This window comes from Mytilus californianus, unplaced genomic scaffold, assembly GCF_021869535.1.
Source record: "Mytilus californianus isolate M0D057914Y unplaced genomic scaffold, xbMytCali1.0.p SCAF_1, whole genome shotgun sequence".
Classification (NCBI taxonomy): domain Eukaryota; kingdom Metazoa; phylum Mollusca; class Bivalvia; order Mytilida; family Mytilidae; genus Mytilus; species Mytilus californianus.
In genome coordinates, this window is record NW_026262581.1 from 72969521 (window position 1) to 72993228 (window position 23708).

The window sequence follows — 23708 nt, forward strand, 5'->3', positions numbered from 1 at the left end:
AGAAAGAAAAATTTATTTTCTCAACTTTAACATGTTAGACCGGGTTAACAATCCTTTCTGCACATCATCATGTAGTGTTATACAACTCTGCAAATATCTGCCTAGCCGTTTAGGGTCAAGTTGCGCTTACAATGCACACCGGTAGATAAGCCGACGGACAGACAGATTTATTCGTGTATATGTTAGCGGTCCGTCTATCCTTCCGTTCTTCCGTCCGTCTGTCCCACTTTCGTTTCCACACTCTAACTTAAGTTTGCCTCATGCAAATTTTATGAAATTCAAACACAATGCTAAGAACTAAAACTCGCAGACAGTTCTACTGTTCTAGAGTTATGCCCCTTTTTAACGTTGAAAATGCAAAGCTTAAGTGGGGGCATTCGTGACCTCTAACACATTCTTCTTTTATTTTGTTAATGTGACTTTTTTTTCAAATTTATATTTAAAACGCGTTTTTAAAAAACGACACTTTAAAAGTTTTGTTTTTCAGATAACGATTTTCGTGGAACTTTAACCTTTTAAACATAAAAAACAGAATTTCAGTAAACTGATTTTTCTTCTGTTCCATTCATATTTTACAAATATAATATAAACAAAATGCATTTTTTTTTTATTTTCAGTCATTTTAAACTTACAATGCAGATTCATTGGTGTGGTTTTCAATGATCTTTGACATTTAATTTGAGCTCCCAATTGTTTGATTAAAGCACCATAGACGAACTCCACTGTTTACCAGTGATATACTAGACGAATGACAAATTAAGGATCTTTCCATTTTGAATAAAGTTGTATTGTGTGAATTATGTAATACATAATGCCAGCTGAAGGACGCCTCCGGGTGCGGGAAATTCTCGCTGCATTGAAGACCTGTTGGTGACCTTCTCATGTTGTCTGTTCTATGGTCGGGTTGTTGTCTCTTTGACACATTCCCCATTTCCATTCTCAATTTTATTTTATAGACAACTTAGTGGCCGAGTTGTCTAAGTAGTTCAACTACTGTATCACTAGTCTTTAACACCGAGGTTGTGAGTTCGAACCCCGCACGTGACAGGTTCGCTCGACTCCAATATTTAATTATATAATTGATAATGATTGTCAGGTTTCCTGCCAAAAGTCGATGGTTCTCTCCGGGCACTCCGGCTTTCTCCATCAATAAAAACTGACCGCCACATAGTGCTGAAAGTGGCGTTAAACACCAATCAATCATAGAATACTCTGGTATATTGCTATTTTTTTTCTATCTAGCATTTATATTCTCACTTTCAAAAATGTCGGTGGTCAACAGTGATCACTAGCCTGCTTGTGGGAAGTTGTGTTAAGACTCCGATCTTAATTGACTAGGGTTGACAGTTTTCCTGTCGAAGGTCGATGATACTCTCCGTACACTCTGGCTTCCCTGCCTTAGTCGTATTTGGCACAAATTTTCAGAATTTTGGTTTTTGATGCACTTCAACTTCAACCTATGTAATTTGGCATTCCAAATGTATTGATTCGAGCACCACTGCTAAGTTTCATGACTACTTATCGCGCACCTGGCGTTTAAAATGAAAAAAACTATGTGAATTAAGTTTTTTATCCTACATTGAACTTTTGATGTCGTCCCTAAATTTATATAACAACATTAAAAGGTAGTTTATTAGGAGACTTGTGTTTTAACTAGAGATATTTGTGCCCTGCTTATCATCCGTCGTAAAGTGTGTAATAATGTAATACATTTCGATGTTTTTTTTTATTCTTATAGCACATAGAAGGATAGTCTGTAAGTTAGAAATATTAACAAATATAAGACAGTAAATCCTGTACCATTTGATGTATTAAATCATTCGAAGGATGTATAGCTTTACTTTCGGAAGCAACTGTCATATCCCATTCGTTTAAATACACAACCTTATGTTTAATATTATCGAAAATCTTGAATATAATTTTATCCTGCAAATATCTGACAAAATCATATGGAACACCGTTATTATATTCTAAGCTATGTGGGCCTTTAATGAATATTTTTGCGCCAGGCACACGATCCAAGAATTCAACTATAGAATCTTTAGCGTTCATTACATGTTCTTCATAAACTGACAATGGAACAAGACCTATATGTAGATACCAATGCAGTACTACGATCGGATTTTTAGAACTTATTACGTTGAGGTGATATCTTGCAGGCTTAAACTGATGTATTGTCGCATTAGGTTTATAAGTGAAAAATGGGAACTCGTGCGGAGCCCACGTAACAGTAATATTGTCTCTCTTATTTTTACTACAAGCTTTGATTAAATGATGATAGCCTCGTAGAGCAGCTGATGTCCGTTTAACCGAGAGTGCAAGATTCAAAATCTCAGCCATTGAACTAAGCCATTGTCGCACTGTAGAATCTCCAACCATGTAAATCTCCCTGTTTCTAAGACAGGATAAATACCTATTATAACTTGGTTCAACTGTGTTTTGGCATAAGAGATTATGCCATGTTTTATTATAAACATATCCAACTGGGGACGAAATGTTAAATGTGACTGAAGGATTTATTTGTCTACAGGAGTACTCTGGGTGGTCTATGGTTTTATCTGCAATAAAAAAATCTTTATCTTTTCAAAAAGCTGAAAAAGATAAATACCCAGAAATAGACACCAATGACAAACGGTAAACACCACGAAACATTGAAATGTAGAAACAGAGTAAATACATTTCAGAATCACAAATCTTAACGGGAATGACAATACCACACATAATCTTACGTACACTTACAAATAATATGGTACCAAAACAAACATAAACAACTTGTCTTTTTCCTTTTTTTTTGTTTTGACCAGAAATCCTTTTACTCTCTGATAAAGACTATCGTGTTTAAAGAGAAGAATATTTAAATACCTAAAAAAGAAACGATTAAAGTGGTAATTACAAAACCCTTAATACAAACGGACGATTTGAATTGTCATTAAAGTTTACTATTACACACAACTTAAGTCTCCCTAAAAGACTAAATGCATTAATAATTATATAAATGGTATGATCATGATCAATTGGTTTTGAAAGGATCGTACATTTAATTGAATTTTAGTATGTGAACATTCTATTCAAGGCTCCACGAACTCTTTTGTGTATGGTAATCGTTTTTTGCCATTCTGTCCGTCCATGTGTACAAAACAAATAGTTTCTGATTAATGATAACTTGACCATCCCTTATTCGATTGTATTGAGACTTATACAGATGAAAGATGTATGGAAGGAAAAGAATCAATTGATTTTGGGTCAATTGATCAAAGGACAAGATCACTGAGAAACTGGAAAAATGGTTTCGGGCTGTTAACCTGAGTTTCATTTGATTGATTGGAATGAAACTTATACAGATGGAACATATAGTAAAGGGAAACATTCTATGGATTGGCAAGGTCGAAGTTCATGGTCACTGTTTCAAAAAACATTTTTCGAGGGAAAGTAGTTCTGAAATGGTTATTTGAGTTGTCCTTTAAAATAGAACTGATACAGATGGAAGATATAGGGAAGGAGAAGATTCCTATTGATTTTGGGGTCAACAGGTCAAAGGTCCCTCTTGCTAAAATCACATCTTTTTTAAAAGTCCCAGTTGGTGGTTGATTCAAATATTGGCAGCCATATTGGTCAATTTACCGGCATATCTGACATGATTTTCACACCGAAGTGTTGATGGCAAAATTTATACATTTAATACAGATTAAAAAAGCTTCAGATGATAAGATTGGTGAAAATGCTGAAAAGTATTTCCTTTAAGTTTAATAAGTAAATAAACAATATTTTGTCTTGGTGTATGTGCAGGTAACAGAGTCGTTAATTTCTCACAAAGATACCATTTTATCAAACACGTATTCAGTTTTAGTCAGCTATTAGTTTTACCATATTTACTTCTGAAAATAAAGCCTCATTTATAATTATGTGAGTATGCCTTATTAATTCCCTGGCAGGGGATGGATCTATAAGATAAGGGGCTCTGTCCACCATGAAAGTCGGTAGCTTATGTTTTTTGCACTCTTCTGAAATTTATTTTACTGCCGATGAACTTCTTTCCTCTTATATTTTAATAGACCCAATACGCATCCCTTTTTGAAAATTTTGACAGCCTGTTGTACGATCTTCCGATTTTTTATGTTCACAAAATATCTTATCTTGTACGACTTTGCCCCCAACAGAGCTATAGAAAAACAGTACATTAACGGATGTTACACGGTCACTTTTAAGATGATACACGGACACTTTTTAGTTGTTACACGGACACTTTTTATGAATAGAATCACTCGTGCATGATCAGTGAGTTCATGGGCACTTTAAATTTCAATTAGATTTGAACTTTTTGTTTCACCGACATATTTCCTGTCTTTTTAATTAAAATATTTACGTTAGCATCAATAACTTTATTTTTTTCCAAACAATTCCAGTAACTATTCATATTAGTACACTAAGGGATTGACCATTTAACTTCAAAAGGTGGGTTATGGTTTTTTCCTAAAAAAACATTTTGATCCCCAAATTTATGAGAAAAAATATATAATATATTATATAGTTGAAAAACTAAATAATTTTCTTACTCAGAAAAGAACACACCCCTTTTGAAGCTAAATGGTCGGTCCGTAAATGTGTTTTTTTTCAATATATGGACATGAATAGTATTCTGGACAATGCTGAAAGAAATGCTGGTACCAACGTTTATATTTCAATAAAAAAGACAGGAAATATATATAAAAGAAATCAAATCTAATCAAAAGATAAAATCCCTATCAACTCACCAATGCACGATTGATCCTATAAATAAAAAGTGTCCGTGTAATACATGTTCAAAAAGGCAGCAAATCTTGAAGAAAATCATTCAACTTATGTCATCAATTTTGGACGGTAAGCTCTGATCATATAAGGACACGTGTTTAATCCTGATCAACACTATCAGAGACATATGAAAACCTATAAGCATGAACATTTTTTAAAATCCAAAATATATGCCTATATATATATCTAATAACAAGACAAAATCCATTTATTCATAACATTTCATTCACTAATGAGATAGGAAATTCATTCTTTTGATACACTTATATAGTTATTGAATTCATATATATTGCATTCATATATTTGGCGGCAAACGTACGATTTTTACGAATTTTTAAGGGGGAATTTATCTTACCTCCCCCTTTTCCCCCAATAAAAATCAAATGGTAGCTTGCTTACCTCTGAAATCTTATTTTTATACATTACTTACTTGCGAAGTTGCATTTCAAAAAGTCTCAAATGTGTATAACATTCACCTTTAATTTGAAATGGTTCTTTTTATAAAGTTGTTAGATTCTTGAATTTTTTGAGAAAAAAACTCTCGGCTGAAGGGAAGTGAGAAAAAAAAATTGAGTTTAAACTGTAACTTACATTAACTGGTATATGGCCATTTAAGTTTCTAATATCTTTAGTTTTGCTACCTCTTCTAAATGTAAAATGTACTTCTTCCTTCTTGAAACGTCGTACAAAACAGATACAAAACAAAGGTAACAAAAAACAGGCCTGAAACAACCTGCCGTATAGTTTGTCTGCACTTGTAGTCAGATCAAGGTCCTCGGCTATCGCCTCGGAACTTGACCTGACTACTCGTGCAGAAAAACTATCCGGCAACGGTTGTTACCAGCCTGTTTCTTTGTTACCTTTGTATTGTATCTAATACTAGGCATAACGGTCCCGTACTCACATGATATTTATTCATTCGTACCAGGTCGTGTTAACAAAGAACAAGGATGAACTGTACTAACCTGACACCTGATTGACTGATAAATGTTTGATACGGATTTCAGAGCGCATACCTGATACAATTCATGAATTATACCATGAATAGTTACGACCAAAGAGATGATTTCAGCTTTGTAATTGCGAACTCTCCATGTTTACTATGGTCTTATCGGTTTGTATCCGACTTACGAATTGTGATCGTCACTTTAGTATCTTCTTTTTTCCACCAGGTATGCTCGAGACAATAAAAGATTGGGGAGTCAAATAGACAAAAAGAAATTGAAGAAAGGGGCATAAAAACTAAACAATACAGCTATGACAATCTTACACAAACATCTTAAAGCAGTTGTATCTTAAAACTTACTTAAATAATTAATGATCAATTCATTTTTGTAATAAATGATCATTCAAATAATGCCAACATCGAGTACTGGTTTGAGTCAGTTTTGAGAAACCCATTTCTGTGCATAAGATAGTACATATTACTTTAATAACTTACCACCATGTACTTCAACTTTAATTTCCTATTATTTTATTACTGTTAGAACTGCAAGTATAAAAAAAACATTTTTGATTTTATGTTTGAAAAAGACCATATAAAAATGTATATGTCAAACCGTCACCAAGTGCAAATCACAAAAGGCTTCACGTAAATGAATATATCTTTTCAATCAAATCACACACATAATGCATCTCTAAAATATCTTTAATATTAAGGAAACAAGAAATGCCTGGCTAAAAATGAAAGAGATCAAGTTTAGATTGTATAGATTGTTTTAGCATTTGCATAACTCATATTAGATGCACAAAGTTTTTTCCTGTTAATTTGCAGATCCATTCTTTATGTCCTTTTGAATGTCAAATTCTCCTCACAATGGAATTTTCTGATATTCGGCACCTTGATCGGACGTCACAAATATTAAAATCGTATTTGTGAGACAATAAAATAGTTAAGACTAATTTGAACTAATAAATCAACCAAGCTTTTGAGACTAAAATATCAATCATAAATCATGCAACGTATTTAGTGTAAAAACGTCATAACCAGTTTGAGAAAAGCATGATTATGCAATGCCACAATTTAAGCATCGACAGGGTATAGGACCATACGTTTTCTTGTCAGTATAGAAATACATTATTCAGTTATGCAAAATCCAGGTTAGTAGCGATGAACCATGCAAATTAATGTGATAATTAGTTTCTAAATATACGTTCTCTATAAACAACATAACTGTAAAATTAATGTGTGAATTTCCTTTTGTTATAATCATTCTTCATGTACAGCCAAATTTCAAAACCAACTCTTTGTATCATTGAAAATCTTTATCGAAGATATAACGTAATTTGTGATTAAGAAATCCCCTACTTATTAATTTACCAATTAAACATAGTTTACGTTCATGATACTCTAAATGTATGGTTGTTTTATATGAGAAACTATCGGCACAAGCAATACAAAGAAAATAGAAGCAATGTGAGATACTTTTAGAAACAAGTTAGAGGTAATAAAAGTTGTTTTTATGATAGTTGGCTAGCTGTCTCCTTGACTCTTCAAATACATAGAATATCTTCACGAAGGTCTTACGTAAATTCTAACGATAATTATCTAAACCTTTACTAGTAAGTTCATTTAAACTGAAATTGAGTTTTTTTATCAACAAGCAGCCATCGCTGCTAAAAAAATACAATAGTTCTGTGTAATGAAACGAAGATCAACCATGTAACGAAAATATTTCCTCAAATGCTGAAAATTCATTTAATATAAAAATGTATTACCTTATGAAGTGCTTCTGTGTCTTTGTAAATGTCGATACTGTCATATCTCCAATTACGGCATACCAGTCTGAACATTTGAACCCGGGTGCATCTGGTAATGAACAAAACCATCGCATTCCATAATTTAATGATGTAAAGTCACAGATGCCATGTTTTGTCAGTGTGTGAATTCCACATAAACCTTTACCAGTTTCTCCACGTGCATTCTTAAAAACTCCTTTTAAAGTCCGCAACATTCCATTCCTATATATGTAGTTTACAAATAGTCCAATAGATTCTTTTGGAAATGACAAAGAAATTTTGATGTGCGGAGATCCGCTCCATAATGCCTTTATCACTCCAATATATGTACCATTGCCATAATCCGCGACATATCCCACTGAACCTGCGCCTTTCTCATTCATCCAAATTTTTATAAAATCGCTACCATCAGTTAAAACGTCACCCCTTTCATTATGGAGGATTATTTTAAGGGCTATAATATCACCAGTAATAAACGTAACTGATTTATTGTTTATTATTTCCACTGTAGATTTTGGCAAATAAACAAGAGATTTACCGAAATCTAGGTTTTTATACTTCATGTATCTTTTATAATACTTGAAGTCAGTGGCTGTAAACGTTTCAGTTTCATATTTGTATCCAAAACACAAAATCTGACATCTGCAATAATCAACCAATATATAAAGAGAGTCTATCTTCTAGTCCTAGGGTAAATATATTGTACACGTTATATTATGTTAACGTTTAAGGTACCTTCAGATTCTAATTACCATTAGATTTACTAAGATCTAAAATAAATTATAATTAAAGTCACATGCGAGGCTAAATCAGAAAAATAAGGAGAAGCTAATGAGTCAACAACTTCAAAAGCATTCAGCACACATCGGCAGATTCAACAAGCTAATGTTAATGTAAGGTAACGGGATCTGCCGAGGTCTGACGATTGATTCAAACGTGAAGGAGAGGTAAGACAAAAATTTGAGTTTCAAAATAAATACGTGTTACTCTCTCTCTCTCTCTCTCTCTCTACAATTCAACCTCTTAGATGTACACCGATTCACGTATTAATTTTTTTATGAGTTATCAACTTTTCATTTGTTTTATAAGTCCTTTATATATTGATCTAAGATATCCGACAAACATTAAAGATTACAGTCTTAATCAGAAACATTCTTGTCTTTTGTTAATAAGTTAATATCACAATATCTCATAAACGGAATTTGTTCACCGATCAAAATAAAAATTACTTCTGTCTATAATTGCAGTGCCTGTTCCTCTGTTGAATGGAATAAAATAAGGATCATAACGATATTATTTATCTAAAGTTTGTAGCAATAGGTATTCCCGCCGGCAGTAAATGCATGATAAAGAGGGACGTCTTGGCTATTCCGGATGCATAAATACGCAGCCATGTCCGATCGGAAAATAAATATTTAATCCGTTGGCTTACGTAGAAAAGTGCCACGCTCTCTTAATTCTAAGGATGCGACAAAAACTTGTTGAGGAATCTTTAGGTGCACTGTAACATGCAAAATTTTGTCCCTATCCAACAAACTCCTTTCTACCCGTGGCTGTCGACATCATCCTGCCCCCAACTTCATCGGACTTTGCGAAACCTACCTACTGCATTTACTATTACTTTGTGTTCGTCCTCAATATGCATGAAATATTTGATTAATAAACATGTGTGAATAACCGTACCAGTATGGTGTGAATTATGATCAGTAAAAATTTTCCGGGAAAAGCCTTCAAATTTTACAGTAAAATCACGTTTTGAGAAACATGCGCGACAAAAAATACTGAGCATATAGTAAAAATACATTTTTGAATTTCATTAACATGATCTGATGTGAGACGATATGAAAATGAAAATAACAGTTTCGATCCCCAAATATGTTGAGCGTGCAGATATAACTTTAAAACAAAGATGCAAATTGTGGTTAAACTTTACATACACATTTGCATTCAAAGACTAAATGGTTTATTATTGCTGCAAATGGATTTTTTTATGCTCGATAAAAACAACAATACGAAGCGTACAGATAGGCTAACATCCTGTATTGGTTTTAAGAATGCAATTTGATTCATAGTAAAGAGTAAGAAATACTTCTTTCTTTTTAAAATATTGACAAAAATAATGCCTACACATGTTAAAATGAGCATAGAGCATTGCATGATAGAATCATTTCGATTTTAAACGGAAAATTTAAAACTTTTGTACTTTGAAGCAGACATTTGATAAACGTTTGAAAGGCAGCCATTTTGATTTAATTAATAAAGCAAAAACGTTATAGAAAATCAGCCGTTTTACGATGAAAAATGAACAGATACATGTAAACTCACTTTAAGAATGTTTTTTCTATTTTCTGGCGAGCAGCACTAACACAAATGTCCATTTTGATTTCCGGTGTTGTTCAAAATACAACTGATAAATTGCCACAATTTCAATTTTGACGTCTGTCACCAATTATTCTCTATTCTTTATATCTTAGCACCCCAATATTCTCTATTCTTAATTTTTTTGGGGCCTATTCTTATCTATTCTTTATATTATTTGCCCTTTATTCTGCACTTTTTGCCCATTATTCTCTTTTCTGTTAACCCCATCGAGACCCTCTAGACTTGATAACAAATTATATTTCGGAACTACAAAATTATACGAAATGAATCAATACCTATAGATCTACAATTTAAACTTTTTGATTCTATGACAAAGCCAATCTTTCTGTATGGTGCTGAAGTTTGGGGCTTTGAAAAATTGAAAATTGAAAAGACTGACTTGAAATCTTGCAAAAGGGCACTGAAAGAAACACTACGCCTTATTTATGGTTGATGGAGAATCGGGTAGATTTTCCTTTCTCTTGAGATAAAGGTGAAATGGTTTTATATTGGTGTAAAATTGTTAATAATCAATCAAAGGTTTGCAGTTTATTGTATAAATTGGTGCTTGGCTTAAAGCCTAAAAATAAATACGCCTTTAAATGGATTAATTTTATGGAAGCGGCATTAACAGTACTGGCATTGGATATAATTATGTTTTGTCAATCAAAGAGCTACTGTGATGAAATTTACTTAAATCAGTTTGTACAACAGTGGTCTACAGTGATATTAAAAATTTCGATCACGAGGACAATTTTATTCGATATTTCAAAAAAAAAAAGTTTTACGTTAGAAAAATACCTTCTAAAACCTCCTGAATATTGCAGTCTTTGGATCACATAATTTAGGTGAACCAGGAAGATAGCAAAATATTCCGAGGAATGATAGACTATTCACTTTGTGTAGAAGTTATATTGGTGATGAATTTCATTTGTTATTTAAATGTACTAATCAAAATATTGTTAATTTAAGGAACAAGTTATGGTACAATGTATACCGTTGTCCGTCCGTCATCAACATGTCGGACAACAACTCAAAATCGCTTTAACCAATTTTCATGAAACTTTGGTGAATTGTTAATATCTATTGATGTAAGCTCCCTTTCGGTTTTTATAAATTTTAGATTTTATGTTTCTGAGTTATGGGATTTTATTCATTTAAAATGGTTGATTTTTCAGTTTTCTGACTATAACTCAAAATGCTTTGAACAATTCTCATGAAACTTTGATGAATTGTTTATATATATTGACATAACTTCCCATTCGATTTTTAAAAATTTCTGATTTTACATTTTGGAGTATTGGGACTTTATTCATAAAAATGGGAGATATTCCAGTTTTCGGACAATAACTCAAAAGTGCTTAGAGTAGTTTTCATGAAACTTTGGTGACTGGTTTATATCTATTAAAATAAGCTCCCTTTAGGTTTTTTTATATAAATTTCTTATATGACATTGAAGGATTATGGAACTTTATTCGGTAATAAAGCGACGGGCGTATCACGCGCTCATGGCGCAGCTCTTTATCAAAATTATCCATTGGTATCATTATTTTGCCTGATGTTTTTTAATCTTCGTCACCGAACACTCACAGATAATTCCGCCTGCTTGAAAGTTGCCTTTTCAATATGTTATGTACCAGTACTTCGATATTGGAATGATTCGAATGCTCATATGTTTGAATTCGTTGTAAAGTTTCAGTCCTAAATATGTAGTTTAAAGTTGAATTTGGTTGTTAATTGTACGCTCCCAAAAATTTATATCTTTTTTTTCTATCTTTTGAACATGAGAGTATTTGTTGATTGTTATTTAAAAAAAAAACGTGTTGTATGATATTCTTTCCTGCAATTATTAGATATTACTGTTATAAGCTTCACATTTCTTCTGAAAAAAAACCACACATGATTTATAAGTTTTAGTTTTTCTAATTCTTGGCAGATTTAGACTTTCCATGAACGTTTGATCATATGGTTCGTTTAGTATCAGTTCATATAAGACAAAATGCATTATTTAAAATGGTTTTGCTTTCCTCTAATATCAATTTTGTGACTTCATATAAAAAGCCGACCTATCCTGAAGGCGTCAGATAGTAAAACACAATCTGTTTAATATATATTATTGAAAAAGAAAGACAAAGTTTGCTTAAATATGTCAATGATATTTACATCATCAGGGAAACATATTCCACCACCGCATATAGATCGTGCGATACGACTTTCTCCACTCTTGACAGATAAATATAATCATTCAAAACGCTCGGCAAGCCTCGCACACTAATTTGAAATTAGAATTGTCGCGAGAGGAGACATATCGTACTCGATGCATTGGTATAATCTATATTTAAACATTATAATTATCATTAAGTTTAGTTCATATCAATAAAAAAACAACAAACATGTCTGTGTGGTTAATTTTCGATTGGTTGTTTTTCTTTTCATTTTCGTTGAGTAATTAAACATAATTTCATGAATAACATATCAAATTTAAGAAAAATCTTGAATAATGTATGAAAACATCATTTGCCTTTTATTTTAACATTATTCACATAAATACAAATATCCAAGGATGTGTCATTGACTACTTTGTAAACATTGAAACAGAAGGTTTATAGACCACAGGGAAAGGGTCATGTCTATTTATACATTTTCACTTCAAACAATAGCAAAACAGTTCTTCTGTCTAGAAAGAATGTGTGACTATCATTTTTTGTATAAATTATTCTACGTGTAATACTAGAATTTGGTGAAGATCTGCATTGTCATAGCTATTTTTGACTAGTAAACAATTTTTGAAAAAAAACGAAAGATTTTCGTTTACCTGTAATATGATTTTAATGATATTTCTTCTAATAAGTATGTATTTATCTAGGGGAAAGGGGGTCATAACCTCGTACACTATAATAGACCATTTACACACTACCGACATTTTGACTCCGGATTATATAATGTTCCGACTGGTTACCTACTCTGTGGTAGGACATCTTGGTACTCAGCCTAGTAAGAACATCCATCTGTTCCATCGACCGCACATCAATTCCTTTCAGCTGGCTCCCGTTCTGGCAATCGCCACCAAGATATGAAATCAGTAACAGGAGTTGTATGGATAACTTTGACTTTAACGTATGCTTGAAAAATAACAATCTTCGTATTGTATGTATTAATGTTTGTAGTATAAAATTGATTTTCGTGATTTATATCACATGATATTTTGATTTTTATTGAAACAAAATTTGATGACTTGGGTGTATTAGATTTACCAAACGGCTATATTTTCTTTGCTAAATACAGATCAAAGTTTGACAAAAAAATTTTGTGGTATTATGATATTTTATGTGTTCTATAAAAACACATAGGAAAAGTTTTAGAAATTTCCGAAGTCTGATTCGGAATTTGTGCAGTTGGTTATTATTCAAAATAATATTATAAGTCTTGAAAAACAGTTGCTACTTGGGGTGTGTCTATATACTCCCTGAAAACACTAGGTACACTAGTAATGTAGCTTTCGGTGAGGTTGAAGTAGAAATGATATCATTGTGTGATAATTTGATTGTTATCCGTCTATTATTGATGATTTGAATGCAAAATACAAACATTTATATGACGTTGTAATCCCAGATGATAATCTGTTTGAAATATTAGATGATTTTGATGATGAAAATCTAATGTTATATTTATATGAGTATCAAATTTGGTAGAGAAAGGTATTAAATTGAAAAGTTTTTCAACTGATGTGTCAACACCAAACAGTTTTTTGTCTCCCTTGACGGAGTCAAACAGCGAGACATATATAGGTGTGCTGTTTCCGGCGTCGGTGGGCGTCAACAATGTATTAGTTTGTGATTCGGTCTTGTTTATGGTGAACCACTAGTGGTAGGTCAATGATATTTGTAACTCGAATAATTCAAGCCCTTTCCGTGTCCGATTTTCTCCCACACGAGGGCTTGAACTCCTTATGATCATTGGCCGCGTCGCCTGCTCTCTGTGAGAGAGAGCCAATCGGTGGCGATCAGGATAATGAGTCTGCGCAACTGTCTTGTAATTGTCTTACCAATCACGTGTGTTCAATTAACACAAATCCGATATTAATTAATTAACATCAATTAACATCAGTTTACATCATTTAACATCAATTAACATCCAGAACTCCTCCTTCTTTAGCTGCAAACTTAAATAAAAATTCCCGTATTGCATAGCGGTGTGAATTTTCCGGTTGACGGTCTTTATCGAGGAAGACGTTCAGGCGTTAATGTAGCCTTCATAGATCAGCGGAATATAACGACTGAATTATTCGGGTTATGATATTTGGTATACAGTTGTATTAACATTGGCACATCTCATTTCCATGGAGATTATTTGGCCCCGCCCCGCATCCTCAGTCATGGTCTATTGACTTTGAAACTTTTGCTTAGTTGACAAGTATTAGTTTGTGATTAGATCAGTTAAGGATGAAACACTAATGTTATGTCAATGATATTTGGTATGCAAATATATTGGCATTTGCAAGTCTCGTTTCCATGGAGATTATATAGCCCCACCCCCTCATCGTGGTTCATTGGCTTTGAAAAGTTTACTTATTTTACAAGTTAATGTTTGTGTTTAGGTTTATTTAAAGGGAACGACTTGTAATAAGTCAATGGTATTTGGTATGCAGTTATATTACTAGCATTGGCACATCTCATTTCCATGGATATTGTTAAGTCATATATTTTCAACCATGGTTCATTGACTTTTGATAGTTGCATAACTTACATGTTAAAGTATTGCTATTTTAATTTCAACATTTGCATTGCATTACAAAAAGGCGACACATACCTCTGTGTTAACAGTTTATGGTTATAAACTAATAGAATTTTGTTAACGTAAAAATGTTTATATTGGTAATTGTAGGTTACCAGGAAATTACTTTATGATTGGTCATACTACATGTAATAATGTCTCTTGGAAGTATTTTCTTTGGTAAATTAATTTTGTGTGCTCGACTTCAATCCCTTGTTTTCAGGTATTCACTGCGGTTTGTATGTTTGTTTACATTCCGCGGTGAACTCTACGACAACACATTCCATTGATGACAATTGTCGTAGTGGTAAACCACCCACGCATGCCAAATGGCTTCCAAACAAAGGAAACTTGTTTGTCGATACATTACTTAGTGACGTCACTAAATTAGATGCGATTCATGAATTGTTGTCTAGACAAGATCAACAAGGTCAAGGTAACAATACTAAAGAACGCATCAATGAGGCTGTTGACAAAACTTGTGACCTCTTCAGATATACTGCGAAACAAGTTTTTACCGTACAAGGGAAAAATCGTGGAAGAAAGAAATCATCTGATCAAGTTTGGTTCACGAAGTCATGCCACGAAAAGCGCAGAATATTTAACAAAGCGAAAAATAGATATTGCTTTATAAAAAAAAAAAAAAAAAAGAAAACGGAGAAGCTATGAAGAAAGCTGGGAAAAAATATAAATTTGAGATGGATAAATGTTTCAAAAGTTTCCAGCATAATTTTGAATGTGAGCTTCAAAATTTTGGAAATTTTGAAACGCTAAGACAAAAATATTTCGGTGCAGGAGATTAAATATAGTATAGATCATTTATACGATTATTTTAAATCTTTGAATAAAAATGAAGATGCAGTTACAGATAATTAAGATTTTGACGAGCTAATAGAAAATATTGATAGCCAAGATATTGTAAATATTCTTGATCGAGGTATTTCGGAAGAGGAAGAGGAAATTTTATCAGCCGTTTAAAAGCTTAGTAATGGCAAAACTCCGGGGATATGATGATGATATAGACAATTAATACATTAAAAGCACGGTTAACCAGTTTCTACCTATATACATGTACACGAAATTGTTTAACTTAGTTTTTAATTCAGGTATAGTACCTGATTCATGGCTAATTTGTGTAATAAAAAATTAAAAATAAGGGAGATATTAATAATCTTGAGAATTATCGGGCAATTTGTCTCACTTCAAATTGAGGAAAAGTTTTAACAGCAATTCTGAATGCAAGACTCAATGAATTATCTGACGAAATAGGGATTATAGCAGATGCACAGGTAGGATACAGATGCACAGGTAGGATTTCGTAAAGGGCTACTCTGTTCAAGAGAGTATGTTTATCATGCATGCTCTTATTTCATTTTATTTGTCATCGCATAGAAAATATTTTGTTTATTCGTTGATTTTAAAAGTGCCTTTGACGCTGTTTGGAGGGTAGGTCTCTGGCAAAAACTCCTTAAGAGAAATATTGGTGGGAAAATGTTCAACATTATTTTGAGCATGTATACAGATATTAAGTCTTCTGTAAAGAATGGTGAGATGAAAACAATTTTTGTCCTTGGGAGATAGGTGTAAGGCAAGGAGAAAAGTTGTCTCCTTTCCTCTTTGCCTTGTATTTAAACGACTTGGAAGAATATTTGTCTGCAAACTCTTTTGATTGTTTAATTTTTTTTAGATGAAAAATGTATGGATAATTTGAGTATGTATATTAAAATGTTTATTTTATTATATGCCGTTGACACTGTTATTGTTGCTGAATCGGCAGAAGAATTACAAAATGCACTTTCTGTTTTTGAAAAATACTGTGAAGATTGGAAACTTAGTGTTAATGTGTCAAAAACAAAAATTGTATTTTTTTCTAAGAGAAAACGTAAACAAAATACTTCATTTACACTATGTAATTAGGAAATGGAAATCAAGGACAGTTATATTTACCTTGGTCTTTTGTTTAACTATAATGGAATTTTCTTCCAGCCTGGGAAACAACTAGTTGACCGGCTCAAAAGGAACTATATGCTGTATAAGAAGATTAAAAAATTTATCCATTCCTATTAATCTCCAGTTAAAATAATTTGATTCATTAGTTGTGTATCATTTTGACGTACTCCTCTGAAGTTTGGGGGTTCGAAAATAAAGCAAACACTGAGAAGATTCATTTCCAGTTTTTAAGCGAATTTTGTCTTTCCGAACATCCACTCCCAATTTCATGATATATGGTGAGTTAGGTAGATTTCTTTTAGAATTGCAAATCAAGATGAAAATGATATATGCTTCTGGAACAAGCTTGTTACTAATGAAAATAAATTGTCTGGAAAACTATACAAACTTTTGAAGCATTTACAAGATAATGAAAATTATCAGTTTAAATGGATAAACTTTATTAAATCTATATTTGATGATTGTGGTTTAAGTGAAGTATGAAATGTTCAACAAAGTATTATTGTCAAACAACGACTTCAAGACCAGTTCATTCAAAGATGGTTTGCAGATATACAAAATTCGTCGAGGGGGGACTTTTACTCGCAATTTAAAACATAATATTTACTGGAACCATACCTATTGAGACTGAAGCGTTCTCATCGGATTTATATATGTAAGTTACGGACATTAAATTTCCCATAGAAACCGGTAGATGGCGAACCATACCGGCCGAGACAAGAAAGAAATTGTCATATCTGCAAGACTGGTTTTGGGGACGAATTTCATTATATATGTTTATGTAATAATAATAAAGTAAAGGATTTAAGGAAAAAAATAATTCCAGATTATTATGCAATATATTCACAAATTAATAAAATGTATGAAATGCTTAAATGCTGTAATATAGCTGTACTTACGAATTTTGCCATTTTTACAAAAAAAAGTAGAAAGATTGTTGATCTAATCTTACATATTTCATATGCATATAAATCCATGAAATTTAGAATTATTTCTTTTTCTGATACTCTATGTGTAAATTATAAATATTCGTTACGGACATTGTCGACCTCGTGGAATTGTTTACAAAGATCTGCACGGGTTCGCCCTGTTCGCTTTCAAAGTATTAGGTGAAATAGAATCGATTCATATACAAATGTTGTATATTTATATGTTAAGCATGTTGTACTCGGTTCGTTTGCTATATATAAACATGTATGTATTTTCGCTCCCGTTACGCAGTTTCTGCGGCTAAGCTGTATTTTGAAATAAGCATATAAACATCTAAGCAACTGAAAGAAGTACAATCAAAACATATTATCGGTGCAATTTGGGGGAAAGCTTTACTGTTTCCGATGCTTTTGTCGACGAATAAAATTTCCGCCCAAATCTTACCGCTTGGTTTTATTTTTTAAGTTGCTCTTAGTTGACCGAGTACCAGGATGTTCTACAACAGAGTAGGTAATCTTTCGAAACAAAAGCCTAAACTCATGAGTCAAAAGACGGTAATATGTAAATTGGTTAAGGCTGTAAGTCGGACGGGTTATGTTTCTTCATCAAGTTATTTCATCTGAATTTTAATTGGCCCTCCTTCATTGAAACAAGTAGTTTCTGATGACATATTTCAACACTAACGGCAATTAACAAGGTGCAAGGTTGCCTGATGTAGCCATTTTGCGGCGAATTTATAAGGAAAAAAACAAAAACGTTTAGGTAATTGCTAAAGTCGAATTGTGATAGCACAAAATCAGTCTCAACGTCAAATAAACTACCACCCATTTTGGATATAAGGATGGAAAATGAATTTGAAAAAAAAAAAATTGTTTCAGGTGATCAATACTTGGGTCTACTTAAATATCACACTACTGTATTGAGCATGAAATTAAACAAACAAAACTTCATTTTAAAATAAGTGGATAAAAAATTTAAAACGAGACAAAATCAATTATTTTTCATTTCATGTTATTCCCCTTAAAAAAACAGAAACAGCTTTTTTTTTTAGATTTATATATCTTGTTCTTTATTTTATTGATTTTTACAATATTTATACATGTTGTATTTACGTTTGTCTGATTACACTTTCTTATTTCATTTGCATACGTCATTGAATTTTTAAATGTATTAAATCTGTTATTCATGTTTTTGTTGGGGTTTTTTTTTGGGGGGGGGGGGGGGGCGGAGGTATGAGCCGGGGAAGGGGGCAATTCCCCTCCCCACTTTCAATATAGGGAGGGAGAATGCAAAACATATTTCTTTCTTTGGCTATGTTTGTTTGTACTTATGTATGCTTTTTTCTTGGTGTGGGGGGGGGTATATATAAATGCAGGGGCGTAGGAGCCTGGAAAGTGGATCATACCCGCATTACATACTTGCAAAGGTGAGGCGCGAAACTATAAGCCCTCCTAAGGGGGATTTCTTATAGTGACAAGCAAAAAAAACCCACCTTTAATCTATATTTTCGATCATAATAGTCTTATAGTCTAGATATACATACAGGTAAGCTAGTGGGGTGATCTAAAAAATTATGTATACGCTTATTATATTTACCGTGTGGTGATAGGACAAAACCATTTGTCAAATTAATTGACGTGTCAACACCAAATAGTTTTTGTCTCCCTTGACGGAGTCAAAAAGCGAGACATAGGTGTGCTGTTTCCGGCGTCGGATATATTTTCTTTAGATTTAGTATTGAATAGGAGTTATTAAACTGCATTTCATATCCATATTATTGTATATTGTAAGTTTGTTTCCCAACTTTATTTTGATATATCTAAACTTTTATTTGTATGTAATATTCTTATTTATCTTGTTTTTACTATAATGAAGAAACAAATGTGTGTGTGTGTGTGTGCTGTGCGCTTATTGTTCCTTGGTTTGTTACTTAAACTACTTTGTTACTTACACAGATTAAATAATGTGGTAAATTGGCATATTTGTTGTTACATGATATACATGTAAACTGTAAGTATCATATACTCTTGGAAAAACATATCTGACTTTTCCAGAAATGCAAATCCCAGAATGGGTCTGATATATTCCCGTACATGTTATATACATTAATATAATTATACCGCTACTCATACGTCCTTGGCAAATTGTGATTCTCTTTATATTGAATTTGACTTAGATAGCACTTTACTTAAACTTAATATCTAATGAAAATATAATATTTCTTTGTATGTATAATAAAGAAACAGAAGATTAATGTATTGTTGTAAAATGTTTGTGTGTAATAAAGTGCAAATGTTTATGTATTGCTGTAATGTATAGTGTTGATACTCTATAATGATATCTTAGTAGTACTTGATTTCGTTTACTACTAAAAACTTTTGTAAAAGTTTTTACGCTAAATTGTCATTTTTTTTCATCTTTTGTTTTTTTTAGCACTCAGACTGTAGGGTTTGGAGATTAATTTTAACATAAACATCACAATATGACTTAAATTATAAGCAAAAACTAGGAATTTATTAGTAAAAAATATTAATAATTAAGATTTTTATAGAGTGTCGAACAAATATGCACAGAAAGAAGCTAGGTTTGAGCTTTCAAGATCATATGATTATTACCAGAGAGTTAGCATAAGCTATTTTCTAACAAAATAATTAGAAATAATGTATTTAAAATAATATTAGGATGGGAGCCTCAACCTTCCTTCTATACAGTGGTATATGTGGTTTATTGTGCTCCGAACATTAAAAGTATTTTATTGACTAAAGAATTTAACAGATTCACACAAATTATAATAAATAAGTAGCATATTTTACTAACTTATATTATTTTTATCTTAGTATATATCTCTATTTCTAAGAAATGTAGTGTTTAGAGTCTGAACTAAACCACTGGAATTAATATTATAACTAAGTTGACATACTGAATAAACATATAAAATTAAGAATGGAAATGGGGAATGTGTCAAAGAGACAACAACCCGACCAAAGAACAGAAAACAGCCCAAGGCCAACAATGGGTCTTTAACACAGCGAGAAAATCCCGCACCCGTAGGCAGGCTTCAGCTGGCCCCTAAACAAAAATGTGTACTAGTTCAGTGAAAATGGGGCAGTCGCAAAAATGCGGCGGGGTTTAATATGTTTTGTGAGATCTCAACCCTCCCCTATACCTTTAGCCATGCATATATAGATGGGAAAAGTTCCCATGGTATCTTGAATAACAGACAATTTAATTCATTTAAAACAAAATTTTGATCATGTATTTCTATTTTAATGAAGCCATTGATATATGTTCTAAATAGTCTTAATTTGTTACAATGTAGCACTGAATGCTTTAATGTTTCATTTTCCGAATTGCACAAATAGCATTTAGGAGAAATGTTAATATATTAGATTATCTTAAGTAGGAAGAGCAGTATGAACAACTCTATCAATAAAATCTTGCTGATAATTGCTTTTGATAATATCAATATTAGACCATATATATGTGAAATTGACATAGCCATACTAAATTTCGATTTTATGTTTATGATTTTCTATTTCGGGAATTTTCTTATAAATATTTTTGGGGTTGTAACTTTGTAAGTTAATTTTATTTATATAATTCATTAAAAGAGCTTTTAATTTTGTGTAAACTTTTAGTAAGAACATTGACTATTGGTAATTATTATCTCCTAATTTTTAAATAATCTTCCTCAATGTATAACCTAAGTAATATATCATAAAACTTATCCAAACAGTTTTGTTTCCTTGAAAGAAAAGTGTTATTCTTTGAAGAAGCATGGCATCTATTTTAAGACTGATATTTTGTATTTGTTGTCCATCCATATCATACATTTGTGATAAGATCTTTCTATTTATAAATTCTGAATTACACCTTCCCCAAAAGAAAGTATATATATATATCTATTTATTTGTGTGAGATATTCAGGTAAAGGGGACACCACTCTAGCAACAAATGAGATTTTACTAATGATATAGATTTTAATAACAATAAGTTTATGTTTACTGTATTTTTTATACTATGGATAATTGGTAGCCAACTTTTACTCTTACTTTCCTAACCAAACCAAATTCCTAGTGTTTTAACGCTCTCTTTAGTTAAAAATTTTAAGCTAGTGTCTTCTTCTGGAGCATTAGAAATATTTAGTATTTCCGTTTTATTTTTATTTATTTTTGCTCCTGATGCTTTACCAAAGTTTTTGAATTCGTTCATAAACAAGTAATAATCTAATATCTGTTATAATTATTGTACAGTCATCAGCATGTTGAAAACGTTTTATGGGTTCTTTTAAATTTGGAATGTTAATGCCTTTTATGTTTTAATTTGTTCCTATTGAATTTGCCACTGTTTCAATAGCTAGAGCATATAAATTGATGGAGAGCATGCAGCCTTGTCTAACTGATCTTGTAATTATAATTTCTTCTGTTAGCAAACCATTTACATGTATCTTACTTTTGATATCTTTATATAGTATCTTAATCCATCTACTAAATTCTACAGGAAGGTTTATTTTCTTTAAAACTTTAATAAGGAAATCATGTTTAATTTTATCAAATGCTTTTTCTTGGTCAAAGTTTATTAAAAACCCCTTTATATCGTTCAAATTCATGCAGTCGAAAATGTCCGAAAATGTTATCAAAAATGTTTTTGTCTTCAGCCGCTCCTGTTTATTTTCGGTGTTCCTGTTGTTCCTTTGTTTTCCTCTTATAGTTGATGTGTTTCCCTCGGTTTTTGTTTGTATCCCAGGTTTGTTTTCTCTCGGTGGGTTTATGACTTTGAACACCGGTATACTACTGTTGCCTTAATTTATATTAACCAATTTATTTATTATTGTAGATAATCATTTAGCTATAGTTTTAGTGATACATTTATAATCAAAGCATAATAAGCTTATAGGTCTCCATTGTTTTAGGTCTTTTGTATCCCCTTTATCTTTATAATTCAACCTGAGTGTGCCTATTTTCATTGTTTCAGTTAATTCCCCATTTAAATAGATATTATTTTACTACTTCTACAACTTCGTCCCCAATTATGTTCCAAAATTTTAGATGAAATTCTTTGCCTAAGCCATATATGCCTGGAGATTTTTTGTTTTCGAAATCTTTAATATTATCTAGACATTCTTTTTTGCTAATAAATTGGTTTAAAACTGATTAATCTTCCTCGGTTAATTTATTTAATTCAATTTTCCCTAGATATTAATCTACCTCTTGTTCATTAAAACCATCAGAAGTATATAGCTCTGAATAGAAATCCAGTATTATCTGTATTATTGATTTTTGTCGTCAGTGGGTTTATTGTTTTTATCAAATAGTGATTTTATTTCCTTCTGTGTGCCTCTTTTTCCGTCTGCTATTTTAAAGATTTTAATATTTTCAATATTCTTTATAAAAACACTCACGTGATCTGATTAATTTTCCCATTTTGTCTTTTATTTCAATTGTTAATATTTCATCGTTAATTTTATTTATTATCGTGGAATTTTGAAGGGGTTTTGCTTTTTCAACTACTAGTGAATCGTATAACTTATTCAGCTTAGATTTCCTAGGGTTCTTGAGAAATTTATTGTTGTTTCTTTTATTTGTTTTTTTAAAATATCCCATCCTTTAAGAGGGTCATATTTCAGTTTATCTTCTTTCCATTTTATGATAATATTTGATATTAATTTGGTATAGTTTTCATTTTCAAGTAAGCTTTTATTCATTTTCCAAAAACCCCGACCCCATTTTTGTCGCTTAAACTGAATGTTAATCTGAACAATTTTATGATCGGACTATTTATATGGAGTACGTTTTATTTCTTTAATTCTATGAATACATTCATTATCTGCGAATAGAACCTGTCAATTCGAGAACAAGTGCCCGAAATGTTGTAACACGTAAAATATGTCTTGTCTTTATGTATTTCTCTGAATACGTCTTTTATTTTTAATATATCTTTAATACTTTTAAATTTATCAAGTATATATTTGTTAGGTCTACAATTCATGTTATTTGAATCTAACTTGTCTTCTATCAAGTTAAAATCTCCATTTAATATATTTTTTTTTACTATATTGTTCTAGATTTGAGACAAAGTATAGCAAAATATCATAGAACAACCGTTGCTCCTCCCTCAAACCACATTGTGGTGCATAAAGGGTTAGAAGATTTATGACCATATCATTA

The 23708-nt window shown here is 31.8% G+C and overlaps 1 protein-coding gene across 1 annotated transcript; it reads right to left on the bottom strand.

Moving 5' to 3' along the window:
* Nucleotides 1-1770: 1770 nt before the first annotated feature.
* On the bottom strand, nt 1771-7910 carry LOC127737884 (uncharacterized). Its single transcript, XM_052248843.1, has 4 exons — nt 7563-7910; nt 6230-6254; nt 2424-2558; nt 1771-2087 (listed from the first exon to the last, which is right to left on the bottom strand). The coding sequence occupies exons 1-4, from the start codon at nt 7908-7910 to the stop codon at nt 1771-1773; spliced, it is 825 nt and encodes a 274-aa protein (XP_052104803.1).
* Nucleotides 7911-23708: the final 15798 nt, after the last annotated feature.

What these genes read in the sequence shown, in the direction of transcription:
- LOC127737884 (XM_052248843.1), bottom strand. Translation starts at nt 7,910, where the DNA reads ATGAATGAGAAAGGCGCAGGTTCAGTGGGATATGTCGCGGATTATGGC. An exon ending in AATGTTCAGACTGGTATGCC is followed by an intron (nt 6,255 to 7,562) that starts GTAATTGGAGAT and finishes ATAAAATAATAG; the next exon opens with GAAATTAAAGTTGAAGTACA. An exon ending in CCAAAACACAGTTGAACCAA is followed by an intron (nt 2,088 to 2,423) that starts GTTATAATAGGT and finishes ATCTACATATAG; the next exon opens with GTCTTGTTCCATTGTCAGTT.